General features: G+C 35.0%; 1 protein-coding gene across 9 annotated transcripts in view; it reads left to right on the forward strand.

Annotated features, from left to right (window-relative positions):
- The window catches only part of ATP8A1 (ATPase phospholipid transporting 8A1), a 135,137-nt gene that overhangs the window by 16,531 nt on the left and 93,136 nt on the right, over positions 1-25,470 (forward strand). For 2 of the 9 annotated variants that reach the window (XM_049834500.1, XM_049834517.1), the window contains exons 4-13: positions 304-402; positions 4,653-4,698; positions 8,862-8,902; positions 9,793-9,866; positions 14,430-14,499; positions 15,138-15,265; positions 19,779-19,890; positions 20,782-20,947; positions 23,349-23,476; positions 25,191-25,268. In XM_049834500.1, coding sequence (XP_049690457.1) covers positions 304-402; positions 4,653-4,698; positions 8,862-8,902; positions 9,793-9,866; positions 14,430-14,499; positions 15,138-15,265; positions 19,779-19,890; positions 20,782-20,947; positions 23,349-23,476; positions 25,191-25,268 — 942 coding nt within the window. Of the gene's footprint in view, positions 1-303; positions 403-4,652; positions 4,699-8,861; positions 8,903-9,792; positions 9,867-12,485; positions 12,560-13,697; positions 13,790-14,429; positions 14,500-15,137; positions 15,266-19,778; positions 19,891-20,781; positions 20,948-23,348; positions 23,477-25,190; positions 25,269-25,470 lie in introns of those variants that run through there. The other 7 variants (XM_049834491.1, XM_049834508.1, XM_049834539.1 and 4 more) reach the window with 6 other exon arrangements.

The following is a 25,470-nucleotide window of genomic DNA, read 5'->3' on the forward strand; positions in this document are numbered from 1 at the left end:
AAATATGTATTTTAACTTAATTTGAAACACAGGAAAGGAAGGTGAATATTCTCCAGACACTAAAATCTCTGAAAGTAACTCCACTGACTGCTATGCGATTTAAAATGCAAATGTCGTTTTATTGTATCAGCTTCTTTTGTATTGAAGACAATAACACTTTCTGGGAAATAATCACCACTATGTCTAAAAAGTGAATCCAGTTGCCTTGTCTGTATTTGCGTAGAAAGTACTGCTTCTTGTATTAAAAATACCTTTCAACCAGCAATGGAAACAAATTTTTTTTCTCTTTCTCTTTTTTAATAGCAAATACCAGACGTATCACCAACAGGCCGTTACACAACATTGGTCCCTCTCTTATTTATTTTAGCTGTAGCTGCAGTGAAGGAGATAATAGAGGATATTGTAAGTATTTAATAGCAATATTTTGTAAATAGCTTTCAAATTTCTCATAGATTATATTACAAAAATTTTGTTTAATAATTCTGTGTTGAACCATTCTTGCCTTGTGATACTTCTGAAAGCTTCTAAAGCTACTTACTTCTTTAGAATACAGTGTTGTGATTTGGAAGTGTGTTTACTATATATACAAGTGATAATAACATGGTAAAACAGTGACTGTGGTGTTTATTATGTAGATTGTTTCTAGTCAAACGCTTCTCATTAATGAAGGACAAGCATATTTTTAAAGTGTGAACTGGAACCAAAGACTCCACAAAACGCAGTCAAGTCCAGAATATTGCCAGTTTTCTCAAATGAGGGCTCTGCTAAAAGAAGATTGGAAGCTACTAAGTTCATTTCAGGTGGAATCTATTTTGAAACCAAATAACCTTTAAATACTTACTTGGTTAGAAAAATATTTTTTTTTCTTCCTGCAGGAGCAGAGTCCTTTACTCCCACTAATTATACTTGTGAGCTGGATTTAAGTTCAATCTGTGAATGAGATACTAGACTAACATTTTATAGAAAAATTGTGAGAACTTCTGGCTTTAGTCCAGTCCATGCGGAAGGTAGGATTTAAAAAAAAAAAAAATCTTCCCAGAATTCTTTTTATTTTTACATCTTTATTTGAGGTGTCTTCAAAAAAATAGATAAGCCCTCAGGAGCTCAGAGTTGAGGATCTAGGAGGCTGCATAGTCTCAAGCATCTTCACTTGTCCTCCATACTTGAAACTGTATGGATTTTTGTTTCACGACTAAATTCCTGGACTTTTCTAAAAAGTGTCTTTTTACTTGCTACTGAACTTATAATGTGACACTTGTAGTATGTTTAGAATAGCAATCTATTTGGTTTAATTTATTTTAGAAGAATGAGTATAGGTCACTAATGTGCCATTTTTTAAGTTTTAAAAATGAATTTTTTCCAGTTGTCAAATTCAGGTCCGTGCATCTGATGCATCTCTTTATTTCTAAAGTCACATGCATAAAATCCTTGGTTTCACTGTTGTGGCTTTGCATGGTTTTGTAGACAGCAAGGGGAATAGGCCTTTTTCAGTTTTTCCCATTGCTCCAGCCCAGTGCAATTTACTGTTAGTCTTTCATGTCTTGGTGCTAAGTGTGATCTGCTGATGCCTGATGGCCAGGGACAGACTTGGAGTGCTTGTCCTTGTTAGGCAGGTGCCCCCACCTATGCCAAGTTTTCCTTGGCTCTCTCCAGTCAGTGTTTGTGGTAGTGGTTGTTTTGCTTTCTTGTTGCACTGAATGAAAACTTTAAAAGAGCTGGGATATTTCCATGACTTAGAAGTGTCCATCCTGACTTCTTGTATTTTGTGGGTGGGGAAAGGAATTTCAGGCTCTGTTTCACTTCATACAAAAGATGTTGGGGTTTCCTGAGTACCTTCCTGCTGGCTCTTCACTGAAGGTGTATGGTAGAACAGGTCTCTCTAATTTGCATAAAACAGTTGAGTCATTAGTTGATGACTTCTGTATCTAAGGAATTAGTCTTGATGATTTACCAAATCACTGTAGATGCTAAGAATTTCGTCTTGTAGAAGAATTTCTAAGAAGTTCTGTTTTAGTTCTGCAAATACGTTATCTTAGATACATCATAATATGGCAGAGTGCCTTGTCCACTGGAGGAGTAGTGTTCCCAATTTTTTTTATACTGTGGGCTGTTCTCTTGATTTTTGGAAAGGGTTGCAGGTAGTATAGTCTTTCCCTGCACACAAATACTAGGCTTCCTGGGAGCATCAGATTTATTGTGTTTAAGCAGAATTGCAATGTATGTGCAGAAACTTGATCACGAGGAAGAGTGGTGAGCTGCAAAGCTCTGAAATGGAGGGTGGCTGGGCACATGCTGCCTTTCCTGCTGACACAGTCAAGTCAATCTTCTCCTCAGTTACCTCTGTGAGTGGATGGTAGGCAAGTTGTATTGTCCCCCTGGTTTGTACGAAGCTCCTGTGCCACAGAGTTCAGTGGTCCTGCAAGAGACAATGACGTTTCCGTTAAATGTTTTTGTTCTGTTTTGCATTTCTAGTATCTTCTGCCCAATAGTTAGCTTCTCCTTAAGTGTCTTTTGTTGCTTTCTCTTTACATAAACAAAAGCAATTCATGTTCTTTCAGATATTTTTAACCATTCTGCTGTTAATGCTTACAGACTTACACCATCTGTCAGTGTCTAGGCAAATATAAAACTGAGGCTGCTGCTACTGTACAAAGTGTCCTTTTTAAAATTACCTCATCCACTCGTTTTTCTTTTGTCATTTGTTTCTACCGTTTGCTCTTTGCAACTTAAAGGGTACAGTTTGGGGGGCAGGGGGGGTTAAGGGTTTTTTGCATATGTCAGCTAAAACAATAAAGTTCTCATTACCAAATACTACAGAGGTACCTAGACACAAATTAAATACTATTATTCTTTCTGTTAAGTTTACATTGCCTCAACATGTAGTTAATTTCTGCTGTACTTGGTTGAAACTGAGACAGATGAAGGAGCTGACTGAGAATTTAGCTGCTAATTTAAAGGCTCTGTGTGTGTATATATATGTGTTTGTATGTGTGTATATACACAGCTGATGGTAACTTCATTAATTTCTCACTTGCACAGCTGAGTTTTACAGACTGTAGTCCAAATGAATCAATTTACTTTGTTTTTGTAGTCAAACAGGTATGAAATTTAATGTTGCCTCTGGTTATATCATGCAGGAATATTTGGCTGACTCTGACAGCTGTACTTTTTTTCCTGTGAAAGCTGACCACTTGATGCATAGTAAAATATTCAGTGTTTTCCTTTAACCTTTAGTTTTCATTATATCTTCGTTTCTTTACACAGTGAGATATCTAAGGTCTCCAGGAATGGTTGTCTTCATCTAATATTAAAGCAAGATGAAGTGGCTTATGGTTGGGAACCTTATATATCAGTATCAGTAAATACACTTATGAAAGTAATACTTCAGCTCAAGAACCAAATGCTTCCTTTTCCGGAGTGAAATCCCAGAAGCAGAAGACATTATTGATTAGCAGCATGCGTTTTCCATATATGCTTCAGAAGTGCTAGCAAAATTTGTGACATGCAGTGCTAGATTCAGCTGTTTCCAATGATTTTCACCCAGCATAGCTCAGAAAGCAACTGACATCAAATTGTTACCTTTCAAGCTGGGGGAGACTCTCCTTGTGGGCAAATAAACACCTGCTTTGGTCCCGTTATTTTGCCTTTCCATTGATCAAAGGTTATTTATCTGTGAAATCAGCCATCTTTTTGAAAGGAGAATCTGCTGATACTGTGTGAAAATCTAGTAAAAAAACCAAAGAAACACTACACCTTAACTTACTCTTTGCAAAGTCATAAGGTGGCCTTTTAAGAGGTGCTAGCTCAGTCATACCAGCATTTTATTAGAAATACATCTCTTAAGTAGCTTGATTTATTTTTCTTCCAATTTACAAAATTGCTTCTGACTGTATTTCAAAGGCATGAATTCTGCAGCTCTATTCAAAAACCTTACCTAGACTAGTTAATTCTATTTAAATTAATTTTCCAAATTACATTCCTGCTCAGGAAGAACTAAGTTCATTACTCTTAAATACTGTGTTTAAACTGGTAGTCTCCTAAGCTTTTTGTAGCTGAGTTTGATTATACCTTGAAAATGCTGGTGTTTAGTAGCTGCATCAAAAGATTTCTATGAAAAGGTTTCTCACAGCTATATTAAAACTGAGACACATCATGGGCTGTTGAGAGTGGAGGGGGTTGGATTTTTGTTTGTCTGTTTGTCCTTTGTCTTTTACTGTTGCTGAAGTGTGCAGGCATTTATGTGGAAGTGAAGTCATATGTTTACACAGTCATTGCTTGACTTCAGATCTTTATGAGACACTGGTATGAAGAATGGTTCCATGATCTTTGCTCTGGTAGAATCATTTCCCAGTTGCAGGAAAGGGCAAAGTTATGGTACACAAATAGACCACTTTTGTTATATAAGGAACTTGTTCAGATAGCGATTGCCCACATGAGAGGACATTTTAGTACAACATGATTAGCCTGGAACTGGTGTGCCTTTCCTGATGATCATAACTATGCAAGTAATCCGTAGTCCTATTTAAAGTGTTTTTTGAATTGGTTTACTGAATTGATGAGTGGGAGGGTGTAATACACATGTTTTTTATCTTAAGTGTGAAAGCTTTATTATGTCAACAGAAGTCTTTAACCACTGTGCGTTTTTAATTTAGAAAAGGCATAAAGCTGATAATGCGGTGAACAAGAAACAAACTCAAGGTAGGAAATTTTTTAAAGCCTATTAATAGAGGTTTGGGGGGGTTGTTATTTGAATTTTTTGCAAATGGTAGTAATGTAATCTGAACTGATGACAGGTAATTGAGTGGGAAATTGCTTATGCAGATTACTTCAAAATTTGGAATGTAAACAGTTGAAATAACAATTTGCAGTCACATTAGCCCCACAAATTGGAATATATTCTAGATTAAGTTTGAGGTTCCTAAGAAACTTTAAATTTACTCATTTAGCACAGGTGATGCTGTAGCAGTTAAAAGACTATAATCACCACTATATTTAGTGGGCCTAGATTATGATGAAAAGTCTGTGCATTTCTAAGTACACAAATTATAATTTTATTCAACCAGCATATCTTGAATTATTCAGTTTTGGAAAACTCTAGAATTGGAAGGAAAAGTCATAAAATGGAATTTTCTATGCTGCTTCAAAACTGTGGATAAAGATGCATGGGGTTTTTTGCTTTTGTTCTCTGTGTGTTGTTTTTAAATATGAAATCAATTTAATGGTTTGATTAGAGATAATGAGATATTTAGCCAGTGTACCCAACCCAAAACTTTGGAGTGTGATTATTTTTTTTTAAAGATTTTGATAAAGAAAAGAAGTAGTATTAAATCAGATGATTATTTTAGCTCAGAAAGGGAGGGAGATGTTGGCTAATATGTCCTAAACACGCCCGTCAGGTAGGAAGTCCAAGTTTAAGTTCCTGCACTGCTGCTCTTTAACTTTTCGTGTTACCTGAGGTAGGCCTCTCTATCAAAAGCTGATCTTGTTTTTGTAAACGGGAGGAGGAATGAGTGTCATGTGAATTTAATTGCCAAAATATGAAAAATACCACAAAGAGGAGAATCTTGCATGGAATCTTATTTAAATAGATAACAAACATAACCTTCACGTTTTTAGGGAGGGATGTAGTCACTGACTAAAGAAAATCAGAATTGTTTAGCACTGCTAACCACTAGAAATGTCTCTATTTTAAAAACATAAATTTTAAAGCCTACCTAAATTGTACATAAATCTTAAAGTTTGTGGTAAAACTTATGGGGGGTGGGGGGAAAATAGCTTATGAAACTACTGAGCATGTAGCTCAATAGGAGGTATGGAAAGATTAGGACAGGGAGACAAATCTATTGACTGAAAGCACTGGGAATAGAAAACCCCAGAGAACAGGCCTGGAGAAACAGATAACCTCTTATTTATACGTAAAAAACAAAGGAAAGCTTAATGTAGACATCCAAAACTCTTTCATCTAGCATTCATAGCTTTTGAGATTGGAACCAAGTTTTAGGTGGCAGTGAATGTTGAAGTGCCTTTTAATTATTTTTTTTTTTGTCTGGACTGTACAATGGTTTAAATTAATAAAAGACTTGTTTTACTGTCTTTCCTGCCTCTTCTCCTTGCTTACCTCTCATTAGACTCTTTGGTGACTGTTCCTAAAATTCCTGAATGTTCCATGCATGCAAAAGAGCATCTTGGAAGTTGAAAGTGTAATGAGGATACATAAAATATTGCTAGCACTGAGAAATAAGCTTCTTAAGCTAATGCAGGATTCACATAAGTACAACATTGATCCTAGTGTACTGTCAAAGCAATACTTACATGTATTGTGAAATATAGTCTATTGTCAATAATTAAAGAGTTAATCAGTATGGTACTCTCTTACTCTGTTTTCATGTATTCAGCAGTTCCATAACACTGAAAAGTAGCGATGTCCCTGGTACATTATATATCCAGCTCCTCCTTTGGTTGTCCTTTAAACATACAAAATTGTTAATGAAATGACATGTGCATGTATAGATTCTGTATATGGGTTTCTCTTCTTCTGTCTGTTCCCTAAAGACCATCTGTATCTCAGTTAACCTTAAGTAATTAACTTTCTAAATTTCCAATACCATAAAAAAACCTCTTGCAGAGGATTTTGATTATTAAGCTGCATTAGGGATGGCTTTTGTTACCTAAGGCTGCATACATATACAGCAGGACACAGTCAGACATTCTGACATGATGAAATGTGCTTTTCTGCAGTGTGGTGAAGTAATCTTCTGTAGGGCAGATGGAGCATGCTTTTGAAAATTTGTTGTTAGAGACAGCTGAAAAATGGGAGATACAGGTGTGAAAGGCTGCAGAAGACTTTATGGCACAAGTTCTCTAGCCAATTATATAATAACGTGTATAGCAACACCACTTCTTTTTCTGTTCACATGAGGAAATTGATTGAATTGAATGTCAGTGTACGTTAATTGTGCTTAAAAGCTTATTGGATCAAGCTAGGGTTAGAATACTCTTGAGATTTCAGGTGTTTCAGCATGTTTTCATGAGTCTGACTCATCCATTTGTGAGCTGACTTTAACCAGTTAAACCAGGAGGAAACAAATCCAGAAAGAAAAGCTGACAGTTTCCTCCCATTTAGTGGGTTAAACTGGCTCATCAAAGGGTCCGATCAATACCAGAGGCAGCATGCATTAAGCAGTGAGGGCACACACCTTTGCATGGGGTGAGGGCAGAAGGGGACCTTCCCTTCACAGTGGCAGTGCTATGTTAGGTCAGCTTGGCTGCAAGTGAAACAGCCCTACGATGTATTTCAGCAGTGCGAGTGCTTCTGCAGCCAGCACCTAAGCCCCTGGCCGCCTCTGGCAGCTTATTTACATTTCAGACCTGCAGAACTCCACTGTCAGTTATTCCACTGTAGCTATTTGTGAAACTTAGTCATCTGGATTGATGCGAGGTGTATTTTTAATTCTCATCAGTTCTCTCATCTGGTTGATACCATGGCCCCACAAACTACTGCTGACACAAGGGGATGGAAGCAGGTAGTTGGTGGCACAGTTACCGAATGTCTTGGGTTCCTTAGGACAGTATTACAACCAGTCCTCACTCTGGGTCTGTAGTTTTCCCAGTGAAGGGAAAAGGTTTGTCAAAATAGACTTTGTGCAGCGATCAACTGATTGGTGAGACAGTCATTAAAATATCTTGCTTACTGTCTGAAAGGGGAACGGCTCCATTTGCTATTGCCCTGAGCATATCGGCACTAATAAATTTGGGGGAAGGAAGGGTAAGAGAATTTATCTCTTCCTAAAGATTTATTAAACAGGTTAGATAATGACTCGCAGAAATCATTGAGATATACAAGAAGAGGGGTCAGTCTGGACAGAACCTCAGGAAAGCTTAGATGTAAGGGTCATATGTATTCCCAGATTTTGATCCACTTTTTTGAAATCACTACATGCTTCCCTAAGAATTGAGTCCTGGTCAGGTACTTAGATAAGCATCCTGACAGTTTGAAAGCTGGAAGACACAGTGAAAGAGAACAATCTCTTGGACTTACTTGAGTATTGATACATGGCGATATGTTTTCATTTAATTTTCTTTTTGTACATCAATCTTCAATAGCTTTTTAACTGGTGCTAATTAAAAAAAAAGCCACCTTTATTATTCTCTGAAAACGCAATCTTGGCAATTAACTGGCAAACAAGCCATGGGTTTTGTATCATAGTAGCAATACTTAAAACTAGAGTAGTGGAGTGTGCTTGCAATAGTAATTGCTACTGCCAGGGAAAATTTATACTAAATCTTACACTAAATGGCATGGGTCAGTTTGGGGGATTTCCAATATATTTACGCAGATGACTGCAACGATGTTGAAGTTCTCTGACATGCCAATAACAGTAAGAACAGCTGAAACCTAAGAAGCTGCTGGTGACTTTTTATGAAGCTTTTCTGTATGAACCTCATCAATATTTGAACTGAGGAAAAAAATTCCTGAATTGATTTCTGCCCCACCCCACTCCTCCCCAGTTTCATAACTTTTTGACTTTGGAACTTTTTATTTCAATTGCCAATTTATTTTAAAACACCACATTATCGCACCATCTATATCAGGTTTAACTGATTCTCAAACCCTGTAAAATGTTGTGATTGACTTTGTAATAAGATTCTATGGTACAAAAAACTGTTATTACAGAATGTGTGCTGTATAATTGAAATGCTTGACCTGAATTTATAGAAACAAGGCATGCTCTAAAATGTTGTGTAAATAAGCTGTGTCTGTATGGCTTTTCATAAGGAATCTAACGCATACCTGTATACTGCTGTTAGATTGTACAACTGGAAAATTCTCTTTCTTCCTTTTTTTTTTTTTTTTTTTTCAGTACTGCGAAATGGTGCATGGGAGATTGTCCACTGGGAAAAGGTGTGTGTTTATGTTGATGACTTCTAAAGCATAATGCAGGTTTAATACTTGCTTTATTTCTCCAAATAATTGTCATTGATAAGAATTAACTGGTAGGATGGGAAATGTATAATCATTTGTATTTTATTTTTTGTTTGTTAATACTTGTCTCTTAAAATGTACTTTTAAGTCAAGTCAGTTTTGATGGCATGAGTTGGGCAAAACTGCCGTTAATGATGGTCTTCAAGTTCAGTGAAAAATAATATGATTTGGGAGTATTTGCATATTGCAAAATTATTCAGTTCCTTAGTATTATTTGGTGTGCCAAAGCAGAAACTTCTTTCTGGAAACTAGTTACTTTGTGTGTTTGCTGAGCTTCTTTGGCTTAAACCATTAGAAATTTAAAGACTGTTACACCATAGTTAGGAAGCGACTGTTAAAGGTAACTCTCAAGGACTAAATGTTACAGTGTCCATCTAGTCCCTTAGTTTTCTTGGTTTCCATACCTGAAAGCTTGAACAAAACTTGACCCACAGTAATTTGGAGGCAAGGTTCAGATGAAATTGGTTTATAACATTGGAGAAGCGAGGATAAGGTATATAGCGTGATGCAACAGAGCTGTGATCTTAGGGGAAATTAATTTCTTCTTTAACTCAACTTCAGTCTTCCAATAAAATATTTTTTACAACAACTAGCAAAAGTAAAGAACAGCATAGAGAAGGTCAGGGTTAGGCCTATTGAAGAATAGATTTCCAAAGAATTCCAGGGACCTTTGAGACCTAGGCTTCTCCAAGTGTGTGAGTTTCTAACAGTCTTTCTAGCAAATTCAGCAGGTAAATATTTACTGTGCTTAAAACAAAGGGATAACATATTTGTTTGAGACCATTAACCAATTCCCAGTTTTCTTTCAGGTAGATGTTGGAGATATAGTTATAATAAAAGGCAAAGAGTATATACCTGCTGACACTGTACTGCTCTCATCAAGGTAGAGATGCCCACTGATGCTTATAGTGTAGAGGCTGGTTTCTCTACCCTGCATTTATTTATTTATTTATTTGTGATTGCTCCAAGGAAATAAGGAATAAACAAAAATGCTGCTGTTCTGAAGTATAGTCTTTTGTTCATTCAGACATTTATAATTTCAGGCAGTTTTTCTTTAAACTTTGACAATTAAAGTTTTAAAATCATACTGGCATTCAATTTACTCCTAAGAAAAATTCAGTATGTTATTTTGTTGTTGAGTATAGTACAAAAAAGGCTGATTCTCTGTCTAAAAATTGGACCTCAACTGCCATATTTGAACAGGTTGGCTTTTTGATATGTACCTAACAAATTGCATCCTATAAATTAATTAAATTTGCTACATTACAGGAAACAGAAATTTTTTTTTTAATTGATATCCTCACCAGTTTGACTGTTGAATCAGGAAAAAAAAGTGAACTTGATGTGAGCCATCAAATTAGCACTGTCTTTGAGCTGAACATTCACTTTATTACCTGATATATATATTATGAATAATTTCAGCACTGAAGGCAATACTTAATTTATAGCATGTAATGCTGTGACTTTTTTTTATGTGGACAATCAGAGGTTGTTTATCATCATTTCCTTGGACAGTTTTACTTAAGAAATCCACATATTAAGTGGAAGATGCACATTTTTTCAACATCTGTTTGATCAGGTCAATAGACAACATATTCTAAGATTTTTTTTTAAATTAAGATTATTTAAATATGATCAATTGTATCTTCATTTTATTACTGTATGTTTACAATGCAATTTCCGCATTTTTTTTCTGGCACAAGCAGAAGCATTATTGTAATGTGTATGATTATGGATTAGGTATAAACCCTCCGTGATCCCACTGAAGTTGATGAATCCACATATATGTACAGATAATAAGGCCAGGATCTTATACATTTTTGTGATAGATTGTGGTATAGACTAGTACCTTGTTTGTTCCATCTTCCAGTGTATGTCAAAATTAAGTATAGCTGTATCTAAAACACTTCTATTAAATTATTATCAAGTGTAAAGTAGTTGCCAGATAATACTGTAAATTTTCCCCACAGTCTGTCTTCAGTACTAATATTTGTCATAACTTCAGATGTTTTTATGTTGAGTATTCTCTATAAACCTTTTACTTCTGCACTTTGAGAAGCATTTATAAATTTTATTGGTGCTTCTCCACCAGGATCTTCATAGGCAATACACCATGCAACAAGAACATCTGTTCTATTGGCCTGATAATAGCTTCTGTCATGCTAACCCTAGTGTTCTGCAAGTGAAACAGATTACATCCTCTCAGAGCAGCTTCTTTATTATCTTCCTGAGTAAGCGCCTAAATTTGAGTCTTTGCCTAGATGTCTTCACTGTTTTTCCTGTATGGATTTGGAGGACGCTTGAGTCACAGTGTTCTGCAGTTGTAGTTTACACACAGAAAAATACCAGTTGTCTGCAAAGCCTTTTTTCCAAGCTTTGTCCCTCCTGAAGGAGTCCTACATCACATGGTGACAAATTGAACTAACAGTTAGCTGCTACTAGACTTGTTGGGTCTGTTACCTCTTTGTTTAACCTCACTTTACGGCCCTTGTCAGAACACACTGTCCTAACTATGACCATTACTCACCTTGGATTTTCTGTCAGGTTTTCTTCTAGGATCCAGTTTGCAAAGGGGACCCTTTGAATTCTGATTGCTTTTCTGGGCCCAGTTCGGGCCTTTCTTCCAGCTAAAACTTTCTTCTTGGTTGTATTACTACGGTCCTGTTGCAGCCCTCCTTCCAGGAGAGAGCCCTGTGCTGCTACATTACCTCTAATTCTGCCTGCATAATGGCATGAGTTCTTCTCCAGCTCTCATCTCCACGTGACCATGTATTCTCCAGGAAGACAGTCTTGCCAGTTTTGCTTTCCAGGTTATTGATGCCCAGTTACATTTTAGGTTTCAACAGCAACAAGAGCCTGTGGGCCTGGTTTTAATTTAAACTAACTATAGTTGGTTCTTTTTACCCGCAATAGCAGTTTCTGGAGAATGAGAGGATCTTAATTATTTTAGGAAACTATAATCTCATACAGTGAAAGGACACTAACCTCTGAGATTTTATTCCTTTTGGGTCTTGCTAGTTCAGTGTAAATCGAAATTCACAGAGCTGAAACAAAACATGATCATTTTCAGCATGTCTACATAGAAGGGTTCTTGTCACCTGACTCTTCTGAAAAGTTGGTGCAAAATCTTTTGTTGTGGTTTTTATTTTTTTAATTAATCTATGGAGTGGGTAGAAACTTTGTCAGTTGAGAAACAGCTTTTTATTTTTACTGTACAATATCAATGGGTTCTGCAGCTTAAAAGTGGTGCCTTACAGTAGAACAGTCCACTTGAGTAAAAATGAAAATATTCTAGCTCTTTTCTTCCTGACCTGATTAAAATAGATTTTGAAAAAATTGTCATCAGATGTTTTAATTAACATATATTGTTTGTATAATAATTTCGAACTCTGTCTTTTTGTCTTTTGTCCATTTGTTTGGTTTTGGTTCTGGTTTTGGTTGTTGTTTTTTTTCCCTGTCACTTATTTTTCTGTTCTAATCATTTTCAAACTGGGATGTGTAGGTGGCAGTAGGGGAAGTAGTGAAAGTGACCAATGGGGAACATCTCCCAGCTGATCTCATCAGTCTGTCATCAAGGTTAGAATAAACTAGTTACACAGGATACGTGTACGTGGGTCCTCGTATACCAAATATGAAGAGCACTGCCATGCTGGTAATCTTTGCTTTGCTGTTCACCTTTCCTCACCAAACCCCCAACATTTGTAAAATTAGAAAGGGTTCGGTCGATAAAAGTACACATTGTTAAAGTGTAAATACATGATAACACTCCAAGAAATGAAAATTTATTTGTCCTCTTTGTTTTTACACTATCCCCATGAAATTTTATCAGACAAGTTGTCATTGAATAAACACACAGTAAAACACCAGGATAAATATATGTTTAATTCCTTAGAGCAAATTAAGAAGAACATACATGTGTATGCCACCCCACTATTTTCAGCAAAGAATATAGCTTAATGTTGGTAGGACTGGTAGAGGACCCTCTGCACAAACTTGGATGTTGCACAATCTCTGCTGCATGCAATGGCAAAAGCAGCACTGTTCTTGTGTATTGTGACAAAATGCATGTTTCTTAGACACATCAGCTTTATGCTATTGTCTGCACTGTTACTGCACTTTGTTTTTCCCTAACAAATCAATGGGCCTGCCTTGATCTAACTGTAACTTACTTTGGAGGTCACTGCTGTCTGCTACAGTAATTACAATTAAGCATGTGTCTCACATGAAATGTCACTGCTGCCTTAGTCCATTTTAAAAGTGCTTCACAAAAATATTGTTTGGTTTTTACTATTAACTAATAAAAATGCTAGAATTGTAATAATGTTTTATACAGGTGATTCCTTCCAAAAGATCTAAACAGAAGTTGTTTACATTTTTAGAAAAGTTTGCCAAAAAGAAAATGCTAGCCTGAAAGGAGTTTATGATAATGATTTTTTTTAATACTTTTGCTTTACAAAAATGTTAAAATAACCCACATAACTTTATCCTGCAAGCATTTTAAAACTAAGTTGCTTATCAGTAGCCACTGTTGCATTAAGAAAGCAAATTTTAAAAAACACTAGATGGTTGAATTTCATGCTAGAAAAAAGGAAAATCTTAGAAGCTTTAAAGTGGTGTAGAGACTAAACGTTTATTCTTTTAAGTTGTAAGGGATTTTTATGACTCCTCTCATCCTTTACAGGAATGAACCTTCTTTCTGTTGTAGATACAAGTAGTAGGTGTTCTGTCCTTCATGTCCAGAAAATGGGAGCTGAGTGGAATATTTCAGAAATCCTGACCTGTTATTTACCAACTACTTGCAGAAAAGTAAATTTGTCCTTCTGTATCTCCGTTTTCCTAGTTAAAACTTTTATAATGGTTGTAATATGTTTTGAAATCTGAAAGTATTTTACAAAATATTGCTGTTACACATTTAAAAAAAAAGTATTGAAAAATTAAATGCAATAAGCCTTTTATCAGTATATGTCAGATAGATGAACTATTCAAATACTAAATGCTCTGCATAAACTTAAAACTTTTAATTTATAAAAAAACTTTTTAAATTGCATAGAGGACAGATATATTTCAAAAACTATTATGTTATCCATAATTTAGACTTCTTTTTATCAGAGGACCCTTTTCAAGAAAACTTCCATGTCTAAACTACTGCTGCCTACAGTAGTAGGCACTACAAATGTACTACATTTGTGCCTGTATCTTCATCTCATGTGAAAACAAAGAAAACTTACTATGTATAGCATTTTTAGCAGTGTTTCATCTCACGTGGGTAGGTTTTGGCAAACTTTTTTGAAAATGTAAAGTACTGTTGCTTTTACAGACATGGCTGTAAATTATTCTAGTTCTGAGGATTTTAGAAAAAAACCTGATTGCATAATTGGCTATTGAAAGATTACACAAAGTTCATGGATTTTCACATAATAATTTAAGAAATTTTTTTTCTTGATAGTGAACCGCAAGCTATGTGCTACATCGAAACATCTAACTTAGATGGTGAGACAAACTTAAAAATTCGACAGGTAGGAATTTCATTTTTGAGAATATTGCTAATATTATTTTAATCTATTATTGCTTATAAAAACATACTTTATGACATTAATGGCCATTTTAGAAGACTGTGAAATTTTAATGGTTTGGATAAAAAGCTGTGGGTTATTGACATCATAAAAGTTTTTGTTCTATTAATTAAGCAGAATGAACGATGGTTACTCTTAAGCTATACCTTGCACTTTTGTTTTAGGGTTTTTCTTTGGGTAAGTAGGTGGAAAGAGTTGTAGTTGGGTATTGGTTTTGGTTTTAGAGGTTAGGTGAGGGAGAAGCCCTGCAGAAAGAAACTGATAGTGCCAGTATTGTCCTTGAGGGGCAGGTAGGGAATAGCAGGTTTTGATTCAGTGTGCTGTCTCTGTGCAGGGACATTCTTGCTGAGTTATATGGTGGGTTATGAACCTGTCTTCGTCATGATGTTTTAAGATACCAAGGTGACTTTCACTGTCTATAGCATCCAGCAGAGTGACAGCGAAGTGTAGCAGTCCCGTTTTGTTCCCATAGGGATATTAGTTTTCTGGGCTTGCACTATCAAACTTAGAATACGTAGATTTACATATTGGAAAGTGATTTTTGTTTTTTTAATGTCATGACAAACTAATTTTGTTTACAGGGTTTGCCACTAACATCAGACATAAAGGACATAGAAAGCTTAATGAGACTTTCAGGCAGAATTGAATGCGAGAGCCCAAACCGACATCTCTATGACTTTGTTGGAAACATCAGATTGGATGGGCATGGGTATGTAAATCCAAGGAAGATCATCTCAGTAGATTCAATCTAACAGTAGATAGCTATATGTAGTTAAACTGCTCAAGTTAAAATACGAATAGTAAAGTCTTTATTCCGTTAAGACTAGAGAGGTAAAAATCAGAAAAGTCTAATAAAGAAGATATTATCTTTATTTTTTTAAAAAACATGAGGGGTAAAACCATACTTCTAATGTCTACAACTTTAGGTTTTTATACTAATTAACCTTCATAAAGCAATAGCTATTAATAATAGAAAGGAGTGCTAATCAAATTCTAATAGTTCTGGAATATATACCTGGTAACTCACTTCTTAACAGGCAAGGAATGAGATGCTTAAGTTTCTATTATAGAAGCTGAATAGAAGTAGTTTCTTGTCTGTTTTTTTTTATTTTTGTTTTCTTTTGTTTAAGTGTGGAGTGGAACTGAGTCCATCGCTTATATACTCAAATTCTTCTAATTTGGTAGCTGAAAGACATTTAATACCTTAGCTTAGTGAAAGTATGTTTCACTAAGAAAGTATGTTTCTGTAAAAATAGACAGCCTCAGTGCAATTACAACACACATGCTTGTAAAACTGCTTCAAAAATTCGTAAAATACTTCAGTGCTTACCAAATATTGATACTTGGAGTTTTCTGTGGGTTTGAACCGATGTATTAGGAATATGAAGTTCATTACTAGATCCAGAATTGTTGAGTCCTTCATTCCCAAAGATTTACAGGATTTGTTTTTTATTTGGTAGGCATTTATTTCTCCATATACAATATTATTCATGTTTGTGGTTTTTAAGTGATATATATAGTATTAACTAATTATTAAATACTTTTTTTTTTTTAATATTCCATTCTTTATTTACTGATTTCTTACAGATGCATTCCGGGAGTTTTCAGTCGCAAGAGTGTGGATCTATTATAATTCCACTGTACTTGTCGTTAAGAAGAGAAAAACATTTACCTGTAATTCTTCTCTGAAGGTAATAGTTATAATAGATCCACACATTCATCCTTCCTCCCTGGCTAGAGAGAAAAATATATTTTTCTTTTAAATCTAATTATTTAATTGTAAAATTTGATTTTAAAATGAAACATTGAATGTGCTGATGGCTGTTATGCCTCAAGAACGTATAGGAGCACGCCATCTGCTGGTCAAGCAATTTGCCATTTGAGAAATTCAGTTTTGGAATATTTTGAATATAGTTCTGGTGCACTAGGATAGTTCCAAAAGTGTGGCTCTAATATAATATTTACCTTCAGTGAAAAAGAATTGCAGGTAAGTAACTCTTTTTGGATCCTGATCTTATTTCCGACCTGAAAAATCGGGGATGAGTTCTCTTTCTGCTTATATTAGAGGTAGCACAGGTTCATCTAACTGGTATTTATTTATTTATCCAGATCTTTAAGACCTTCCTACCAGATTATGTAGATCCAGAAGCTGTGATTTCTGCTTTATCCACTACCATCTTAACATTTTTGCAAAGGCAGTGGAGGATACTGAGAATGTATCTCCCTCTTCTTTCTTCTTTCCCTTTAGATAACTCACTGGAGTGCCATAAATATTGTATCTGGTTGACCTTTTCAGTCTTTTTCCCTTCATGGGAGAGCAACTCCAAAAAACAAAGGTTCTCTTTCTCTTTTGGATACTCTATTCAAGGAGATAGGACTCCACTGACAGTTACTTTGCCTTTTGGCTAAATCTGTGGACTAAACGAGGCCAAAAAAGTTTTTGTGGTATCCTCATCTTTTGAGTGTGGTAACTCTTATCTCCAGAGTTTGCAGCTCTTTGTTATGCTCATGAATATACAGAAGCATGTCACTTAATTTGAGGCAATGAAGACAATTGGCTAGAGAAGGGAGAAAAGTTCTTTAGCCTGGATAAATTTTAAATTAGGATTAGACAATGGTTCAGAAAAAGGGTGAGCAAGTTAAAAACAACAGCAGATACTAGTTATCCAGACCTAAAGAAAATGTTTTCCTGAAGACATTCTTAAGAAAATTTTGGATAAGAGTGAAGTATGCTTGTTAAGAAAAACATTTTGATGTGTAAGCTTTCAAATGAGTCTTAGAAATTATTAGCTCTTAATATACCCCATTGAGAACATCCCTTGCCGAATACAACCCAACTACATTGCTGAGGAGTCATTAGTATGTAGCATACAAGAAGAATCAGATGAGTTGGAGCAGTTTTGAGAAGGCTGAGGCCAGGAAATCGAGACCTCAGAGCTCTATCAAGTCATCACACCATCACGTCATTACAGACTGGGATAAGATCACAATGTTGAGGATCAGCATGACAGCTGGCAGATCTGGGCCTTTTATGTCCCTGGTTGGTTTTCTGTTTTCATCTCCTTGATACGTGCAGCAGTTCTGCTGGAGACAACTCCCACTGGCTGCAATTTCAATTCTTTTCTGATTGTCTTCCCAATAACAGACCCTTGAGGATAAATTCCTGCCCCAAGCTGGAGAAGCGTATCTGTTTGAGAGCCAGTGTCCTGATAAAAAACAGAATCAAAGGATCCTGCAATGGAAAGGACTTTACTGCATATTCTTCACAGTTTTTAAGAGGGGAAAACAAAGAGGGGGGTCAGGAGGTGGCAGGAAGAGTCTTAGAACTCACCTGACTCTTCAAGGAGTACAGGAATTGAGAGTGGAAGGTTTTGACTTCTGCCTTCCTAGAGGCTCTTGTGTTAGTAGAAGGGACAGAAGGTCTTTTGGCATTCCAGAGAAGGTCCATAGTTGAAAAGGTTTCCAACTTATCTGTGGGGAGCTTAAAAGTAACTTTGTCTGGTTATATGCCTTTCATCTTCTGTGACATTCTTGTTAGTGTTAATAGACTGAAAATACCTAATTATTCTTGGAATGACATGTAGTCCATTCTTTAACTGAAACGTCTACGTATCGTGCTGGTGGATGGTCCAAAAGTCTTAGAATGATTCTGATCCAGGCATGCAAATAAATAAATAAATAAAAGAGCAGAAGCAATCTTTGGTGGCAACAGGAGTCCATCTTAATGATTCTTTTGTAATTCAAACCCCAGCAGTTCCTTTCATACTAGAAAGGACATTTATTCTCTTAATTTTGCCATGATATGAACACACTTCAAATACAAGAGCAGTACAGTTCAGATTTAGAAAGTAAGTAAATCTCAGTATGTTTTATATTTCTGATTCCTTGTTTTGATGAAGTGCCCGCACCTGGAAATTATTTTCCGTGGCAATATCATTCAACAATTCAGTTGCTGAAACGTACTTACTTGGTAGGGAGAATGATTACTTAAACAGGTAGTATGCTCTGTGCTAGTTTCCTAGAAAGTAAGTGGACTAAGTTGTAGTGTAGTGGTGTTCATTATTTGTTTGGGTCTTATGGAAAAGCACTCAAATATTTTTCCAGATCAAATATTTTTTTTAGTTTCTGCAAATTAACATTGCCACTGTTAATTTTAGGGGAGGAAGAATGTGTTGTTTCCTTTTTTACTTATAGTCTTTGAACTTAAAAGCTGTTTGTTTGAGAGAAGGGGACATGATGAACCAGAAAAAATTATTATCTGAAACTTACTTGCTGAGGCTGACTTTATGCTCTTTGTGCTACCAAAAATGTTACCAAATATCATGGCTTCCTCAGACTCTTTATAGCTTATGTATCAGAGATATAGTTGCTGTCATTAAGCAATTTATTTGTGATCTTCATAATGTGTTGGTTTCAAACAACTGTAGAGATAATAGGTACGAATGCCACTAGAGCACGTTGACAAGTCTGAACTGCTAGCTGGTACTTATAGAAAGAAAAGTGAAAAATTACAGTATTGTTTGTCCCAGGGAAAGAGTAATAATTATCTAGAACTTTTTATATTTTTAGAAAAACCTGAGCTATAGTATATGTGTAAAGTCAGCTGTCTGAATTTAAGACATTTAAATGTTTCCAAATCTTAAGAGGTTTTGTTGCTCACTTACTCAGTGCAGTTCTAAAAGAATAACACAAGTAAATTTACTTGGTTTTGCAATTAAAAGAAGGTCCAGGAAATATTGTTGTGAATTTTAAACAGTTAATGATGTTCATAAAGGATACTTATTTCACTGGAAGAATGAATGAAGTTGAGAGTTCAGAAAATTATTTCACCTGAAAATTGCTTTGGAAAATCGGTTTTTTAAGAGTAGTCGAGTTTCAGCATACACTTAGAAAAAACTTCATAATAATAAATCAAAGGAAAATTAGCCTTTGTTAGTTTCAGTATGTTTGCTAAGTAGTACCATAGCTTTAGTGTCCATAGTCAAAATTAAGTGGCAAGTAATATTTTTGCAAACTTAAATTTTTGGACTTGCTTTAAACTGTCAAGTTTTCTCTCTGTCAACACTCCCCAGAAGTTAACTTTTAAAATTAGGTTCCTAGCATATTTACAATAATCACCTAAATTTTGAGAAATTATCTAATAAATTTTAACAACTGCTGGTTATGTTTATTCACTGACATTGATTGTTTTAATGCTAAAATATAAAACTCCTTCCTTCTAGTACTGTTCCATTGGGATCTGATCAGATTCTTCTACGAGGAGCTCAGTTGAGAAATACTCAGTGGGTTCATGGGATAGTTGTCTACACAGGACATGACACAAAACTTATGCAGGTTTGTCACTTGGATTTTCTCTAAATGACCTGCTTTGTTACCTAATAATGCCATTACACAGCACAGAAAATCCTTTCAGAAAACGTGGCTAGATTCAATATAGTAGTTAAAATGTCAGTAATAGAGCACCTTTGTTATGAATTAAAACCAATAAAAATAAAGCCATTTCATGTTACTATTAGTCACTTAGCCACAGAGTATTTTTTCCACTAGTAAGCGTATTTGTTGATTCTATATTTTAACTAGTGTTTTGAAAACTGGTTCATTAGTAAGTTGGATCATTATAGTTTGCCTGTTCATCTTTTTTTATTTTTGACTGCTTCTAAAACTGTAATCTTGTGGAGCTTTCTTTAAAGTACAAAGGTAAGAATTCTTGTCAGAAAATAAAGTGAAAGTTTATTTGCAAAATGAGGAGGGAAGAGAACCATTCTCAGACTATGAAATTACATTTCCTAGAGCTGTTTGAAATATCAAAATTGAGATCCATTTGTTGAGAAAACAGTGCTTTTGGATTGGTCATGTGTGTCTCTTATTTATTACTTTTCTGATTTGTAAAACAGTCACTTGAAAAAGTTTGATTGTATTAGCAATTGTGTTCTACAGTACTGGTAAGGTGTATGCACATTCATTTTTAATGTTTACTGTTAGCTGTTGCTGTTACGAGTGTTCTGTGTGATTGTTTAAACTGCTTGTAGCACAAGTCTAAAACTCTAATTCATGGATTTATAAACTGCTGCTTTTTTTTTCTTTTGAGTGAAACAGTTGTCATTTATGATAATGATATATTTGGGAGAATATTTAGAAGAGGATGCAGTAACATGTAATTTGAAAAGCAAGAACTGTGTGTACCTCTTCTAATACTTAACAACCACTGTTTTTTATGTCTTGCAGAATTCAACAAGTCCACCTCTTAAAATGTCTAATGTGGAACGAATTACAAATATTCAGATTTTGATTCTGTTCTGCATCCTTATTGCCATGTCTTTGATCTGCTCTATTGGTTCAGCTATATGGAATCGAAGGCATACTGGAAAAGATTGGTACCTTGATCTAAATTGTAAGATGTAAAATAATATATTAATATTTTGGTGTTCAGTTGTCTTTCATATTTGGAAAGGAGGATGATTACCATCCTTTACATAGTGTGGTTTTTATCAGTCTTTCTTTATTGGTTGTTGACTAAAGTCATTAGGCTAGGTATATCACAGCAAGAGTAAAATTTACCTTACTGTCCATCTGAGGCCTTGCTAAATTCGGGAAGGGGAGCTTTGTTGTTTGCCCCTACAACTTTCAGCCTTCACATCTCTGCAGCTCAGCAAGGTCTGTATCAGCATTCCACTGGCATAAACAGTCAGCTTCCTAGACATCAGACTAAAGCCGTTTTCAGCTATTATTGATGGATTAAATTTACAGCTGCAGTGACTTTTCTGAATTTTTAAGCTCCCTCGTCCCAGGAAATTGTGCTGTGGCTTTGTAATTTTTACTTCACAAGGATCTAAATAATTACTGGCTGCCAACATCAGATCTTGGCAGACTGCTCCTAAAGAGGATAAAACAGACACAAAATATCTCATGTAACATATTATACTGGGCAGCTGTTCTCACAGTGGATGCAAGGCATTGTGATGTTATATGGACCTTCACATGCAACATATTGACATAATTTGACCCTCAGTGAAGGAACTAGATTTAAAGGAAGTTTTCATAAATATACCTTGTGGTCAATTATTCATGTTTTCAGAATTTCTTATGGTGGGCCTAGAGCCTTCTTTACTTAGGCAGTAGAGCAAGAACTAGGCTTTCTGCTCCTGAAACAACAGAGTCTTGAGCACAAAGTTGCTGATTGTAGTCATCAAAGTAGGGATTATGGGGTGGTTTGGTCAGTTTTAAAAGAAAAATCTTAGAATTCTGATTTGAAAGCACTCTCTTAAAGTTTCTGTTGAACAAAACAGTTGTCAGCATTTATAATGAACTTTTGTTTATTGAGAACCTTGCTTCTCTTCTTTTTGATTCTGAGGAAGGAAAAAGGGGGGGGGGGGAGAAACTAACTTTCATATTTCCATCTTGAGGTGGAAAAAAGCGAAATCATTAATGGAATGTTGACAATTTCCAGTAATACAAAAGGATGGCATTAGATGTGCTTCATCGTTTGTTATTTTTCATCTGATTCTTCTTCTCAGTGCATTTTTTTCTTCTTTTCTGGGAAATGTAGAAGTTTTCACAATATGGTGCCTAGCACAGTAGTGAAGCAGCTCAGAAGCTTTTGGTTTTATTCCTGAAAAAAGAAACATGAAATAGTGGCAATTGATGTTTTGTGTGTTCTTCAAGTGATTAACCATGTCAGTTTATTTTCTCATATATGCCCCATGATTAAATGAAATTGTGTTGGATTTTGTAAGGTATGCCCTTTAAGGCTGCATTCAGCTCATAGTTGTTTTTGTACCAGGTACTTTCAATATGTAAGAAGCATTTTATTCCCCTTTCCCTTTAGTTATTTAATATTTATGTGGTAGTGACACAGGTTCCCAGCAGTGCCCCATCTTACTGAATGCTGTTAGTATTTAGGTAGAACAATCTGTTGCCTGCAGATGAAAAAAAGTGGTAATGTTAACAAGAAATATCTGAATATTATTTTATGTACAGGTAGCAATAGGTATCGAACTTCATTTAATCTCAGTAGTCACTATTGAGAATATCAATGTGATGGTGAATGTTAGCTTTCTGGTCCTTTAGACTTGTATTTTGTTTGATGCTGGAATTGGTTTTAATGAAAGTATCCAAAACCTGCTCTCTTGGATGTTAGAGTAACACATTCCATAGGTAGTGGAACCCTGTCTATTTCCCATTTGCATCCTCTCTGAGGTGCTACTACTAGAGTTATCTAAAACTTTAAAAGGAAAAAGTAGTATAAAAATGCTTCTTATATATGTTAATATTCACATTTCCAGGTCTTTTGGAACTTTCATTAAACTCTCTAATTTCATCTCACCTTTTCACATGGTGTAAATTTACCTTTTTCACAGTATTTTGCTGGGTTGGAGGGAAGGTGTGAGGGTGGATAGATAAAAAATTCATTCCACTCCCACATTTCCCCCTTTAAAAATATAAAACTCTAAAATTTAGAGTTTAGAAATTGGTTGTTATAAATAGATATTCCCAGATTGTGATCTTAAAATGTAGCAAAAGAGGGAATGGCTGGTAAATTTGCTTTTCAGAAATCGGAGAAGATGGCAAAGATCTCTAAATTTGAACTCCACTTTATAATAGAGATCCTTAACTCTTACGAAGGTCATTTATAGGCAAATGATACTGTAATTAATTCTCAAGTTTATTCTTAGACACAGAACATTTTAAAAATCAGCAGTTAATGCAATACTCTGTATATACATACTTTTAAGTATGGTCTTAAATGTTGTGGTTTTTTTATTTGCCCCCTCCTTTTTTTTTTTTTTTGGCAGATGGTGGAGCAAGCAACTTTGGGTTGAATTTCTTGACTTTTATCATTCTCTTCAATAACCTTATTCCAATCAGTTTGTTGGTTACGCTTGAAGTTGTTAAATTTATCCAGGCGTATTTCATAAATTGGGTAAATACTATTTTTACAATATGCATTGACTTCTAAAATCAAGTAGTTTACAAGTGAGTATAATGATCGATTGCCTGTCTATGTGTACATTTTTTTCAAACTCCTTAATGCAAGTATGTAAGTATGCTGTTTATTTATTATTACTTGAATCTGAGAATGTAGTAATAAATGGTTTTATTTAGTGCTTTTTATACCTACACCAAACTGCTTTTTGGAACATGTTTTTATGTGGTTTGTACTTTCTCATTATAAATATTCAGGTATCAGTTTCATCCAGAATGATCAGAAGAAAGTCTTTCACAATCCAGTAGAGTTTTGTCCAGTTTCATTTTTTGTTTCTAAGCATAGCCCATGTTTTGGGTTTTTTGGTTTGCTGATTTTCCCACCACCACCATAGTTTAATGGGGGGTTTTTTGTACAAAACCAGTGTCTGTTAGTATTCTCTCATACAAAGTATATAGGGACCATTTTGCAATCCTTTAATTTTTTTTCTCAATGGATTAATAAGGGGGGGAAAGAATTGTTTGGGGTGGGGGTGAAATATTCTCCTTAAAGCCATTTAAGTGCTTTTAGTAGCATGCCTTCAATTTTTCCATTTTTTCCAAATGTAAATTAATCATATCATTCTGAACTCTTTTAATTAGATTCCTTGATCAAATGCATCAAATAGATTTATGTGTGTGAGCTATGATGTCATGCAGATGTAGATAAAAGTATATGTGGAGTAGCAGGTGAAGTGTGTGCTTTATTTTAAAAGTTAAATCTTTTTGTGAGCAGTCAGCTGGTTTTGATTTCTTCATTTCTTTTGTGCTATAGAACAAATTGTTGACAAATAAGAGAATGCAATGAAATTCTTCCTTTATGTTCTGTATTCTAAAATAAATATTTAACAAAGGCTCACCCATTTTGAATGTGTAGATTGGCAGCTATTTATACAACAAATCCAAAAGATGGTTTTTCTTTTCCCCCCATTTCACATCATGAGGGTTTAATTGTCTTTAATTTATCTTATCCATGACTCTGGACATTTATTATCTTAAACATTATCTTTGTGTGTGTGCATATCATATTGGTATAGAAAAGTTGGTCATCTGCTGTACTACATTGCCATACTTCACAATGTTTTAATCTTTTACTGTATTTTAAAATAAACTGGTTTTTTTATTTTTTTGAACAAGTTAAACCCACCCACCCACCCACCCACCCACACACACACACACACACACACACAAAAACACCCACCACTTATAACATACCATACATTTACTGTGTACTTTTAAATTTATCTTCATGTTTTTATCTCAAGGTATACTTATCTTGCTATTTAGAAATTAATGGTTATGCATACAATATAAATAGATAAGACTCATCTCTCTTTAAGTGCTACAATATAGTATTTCTGCCTGTTGCTAAATCTATTTTAGATGTATGTGTACAACAGTTTTTCAATAATACAGATCACTGGAAATAATCAGAGTAAAATCTCAAAGAATCACACAGATTTTTGTTTTAAAGAGGAAATTAATTTTTTCTGGGGACTCTTGGAAGTGATCTGATTGTGTCTCTGGCTTCCTGTGTTGAAATAACCATAAGCAGATAACTTGTATTCATGTTCAGTCAGCTCTTCTACACTTACCTTTTCTATGTATGTACTAGATTTCTTGTAATAAGTTCTGGAAGACTAGTTTTGAAATACGTGTACTTTTATTTGTAGGACATAGACATGCACTATGAACCTACAGACACTGCTGCGATGGCTCGTACTTCCAATCTCAATGAAGAACTTGGACAGGTAGAAAAACATTACTGGTTCTATATGTATTGAAATTATTCATGTTGGTTTACAATCTAAATTATTAATGTGAAGATTCATTTCAAAAAACTTATATTCTTGCCTTAGTCTTTGCTTATTTCTATTCTCTTAATTTTGTCAGATATTTTTAAAAAACACTTTGCAGTACGTGGGAGTTAAATTTTTGAAACCAGTATTAAAT

Source organism: Accipiter gentilis, chromosome 3 (genome assembly GCF_929443795.1).
Source record: "Accipiter gentilis chromosome 3, bAccGen1.1, whole genome shotgun sequence".
NCBI lineage: Eukaryota > Metazoa > Chordata > Aves > Accipitriformes > Accipitridae > Astur > Astur gentilis.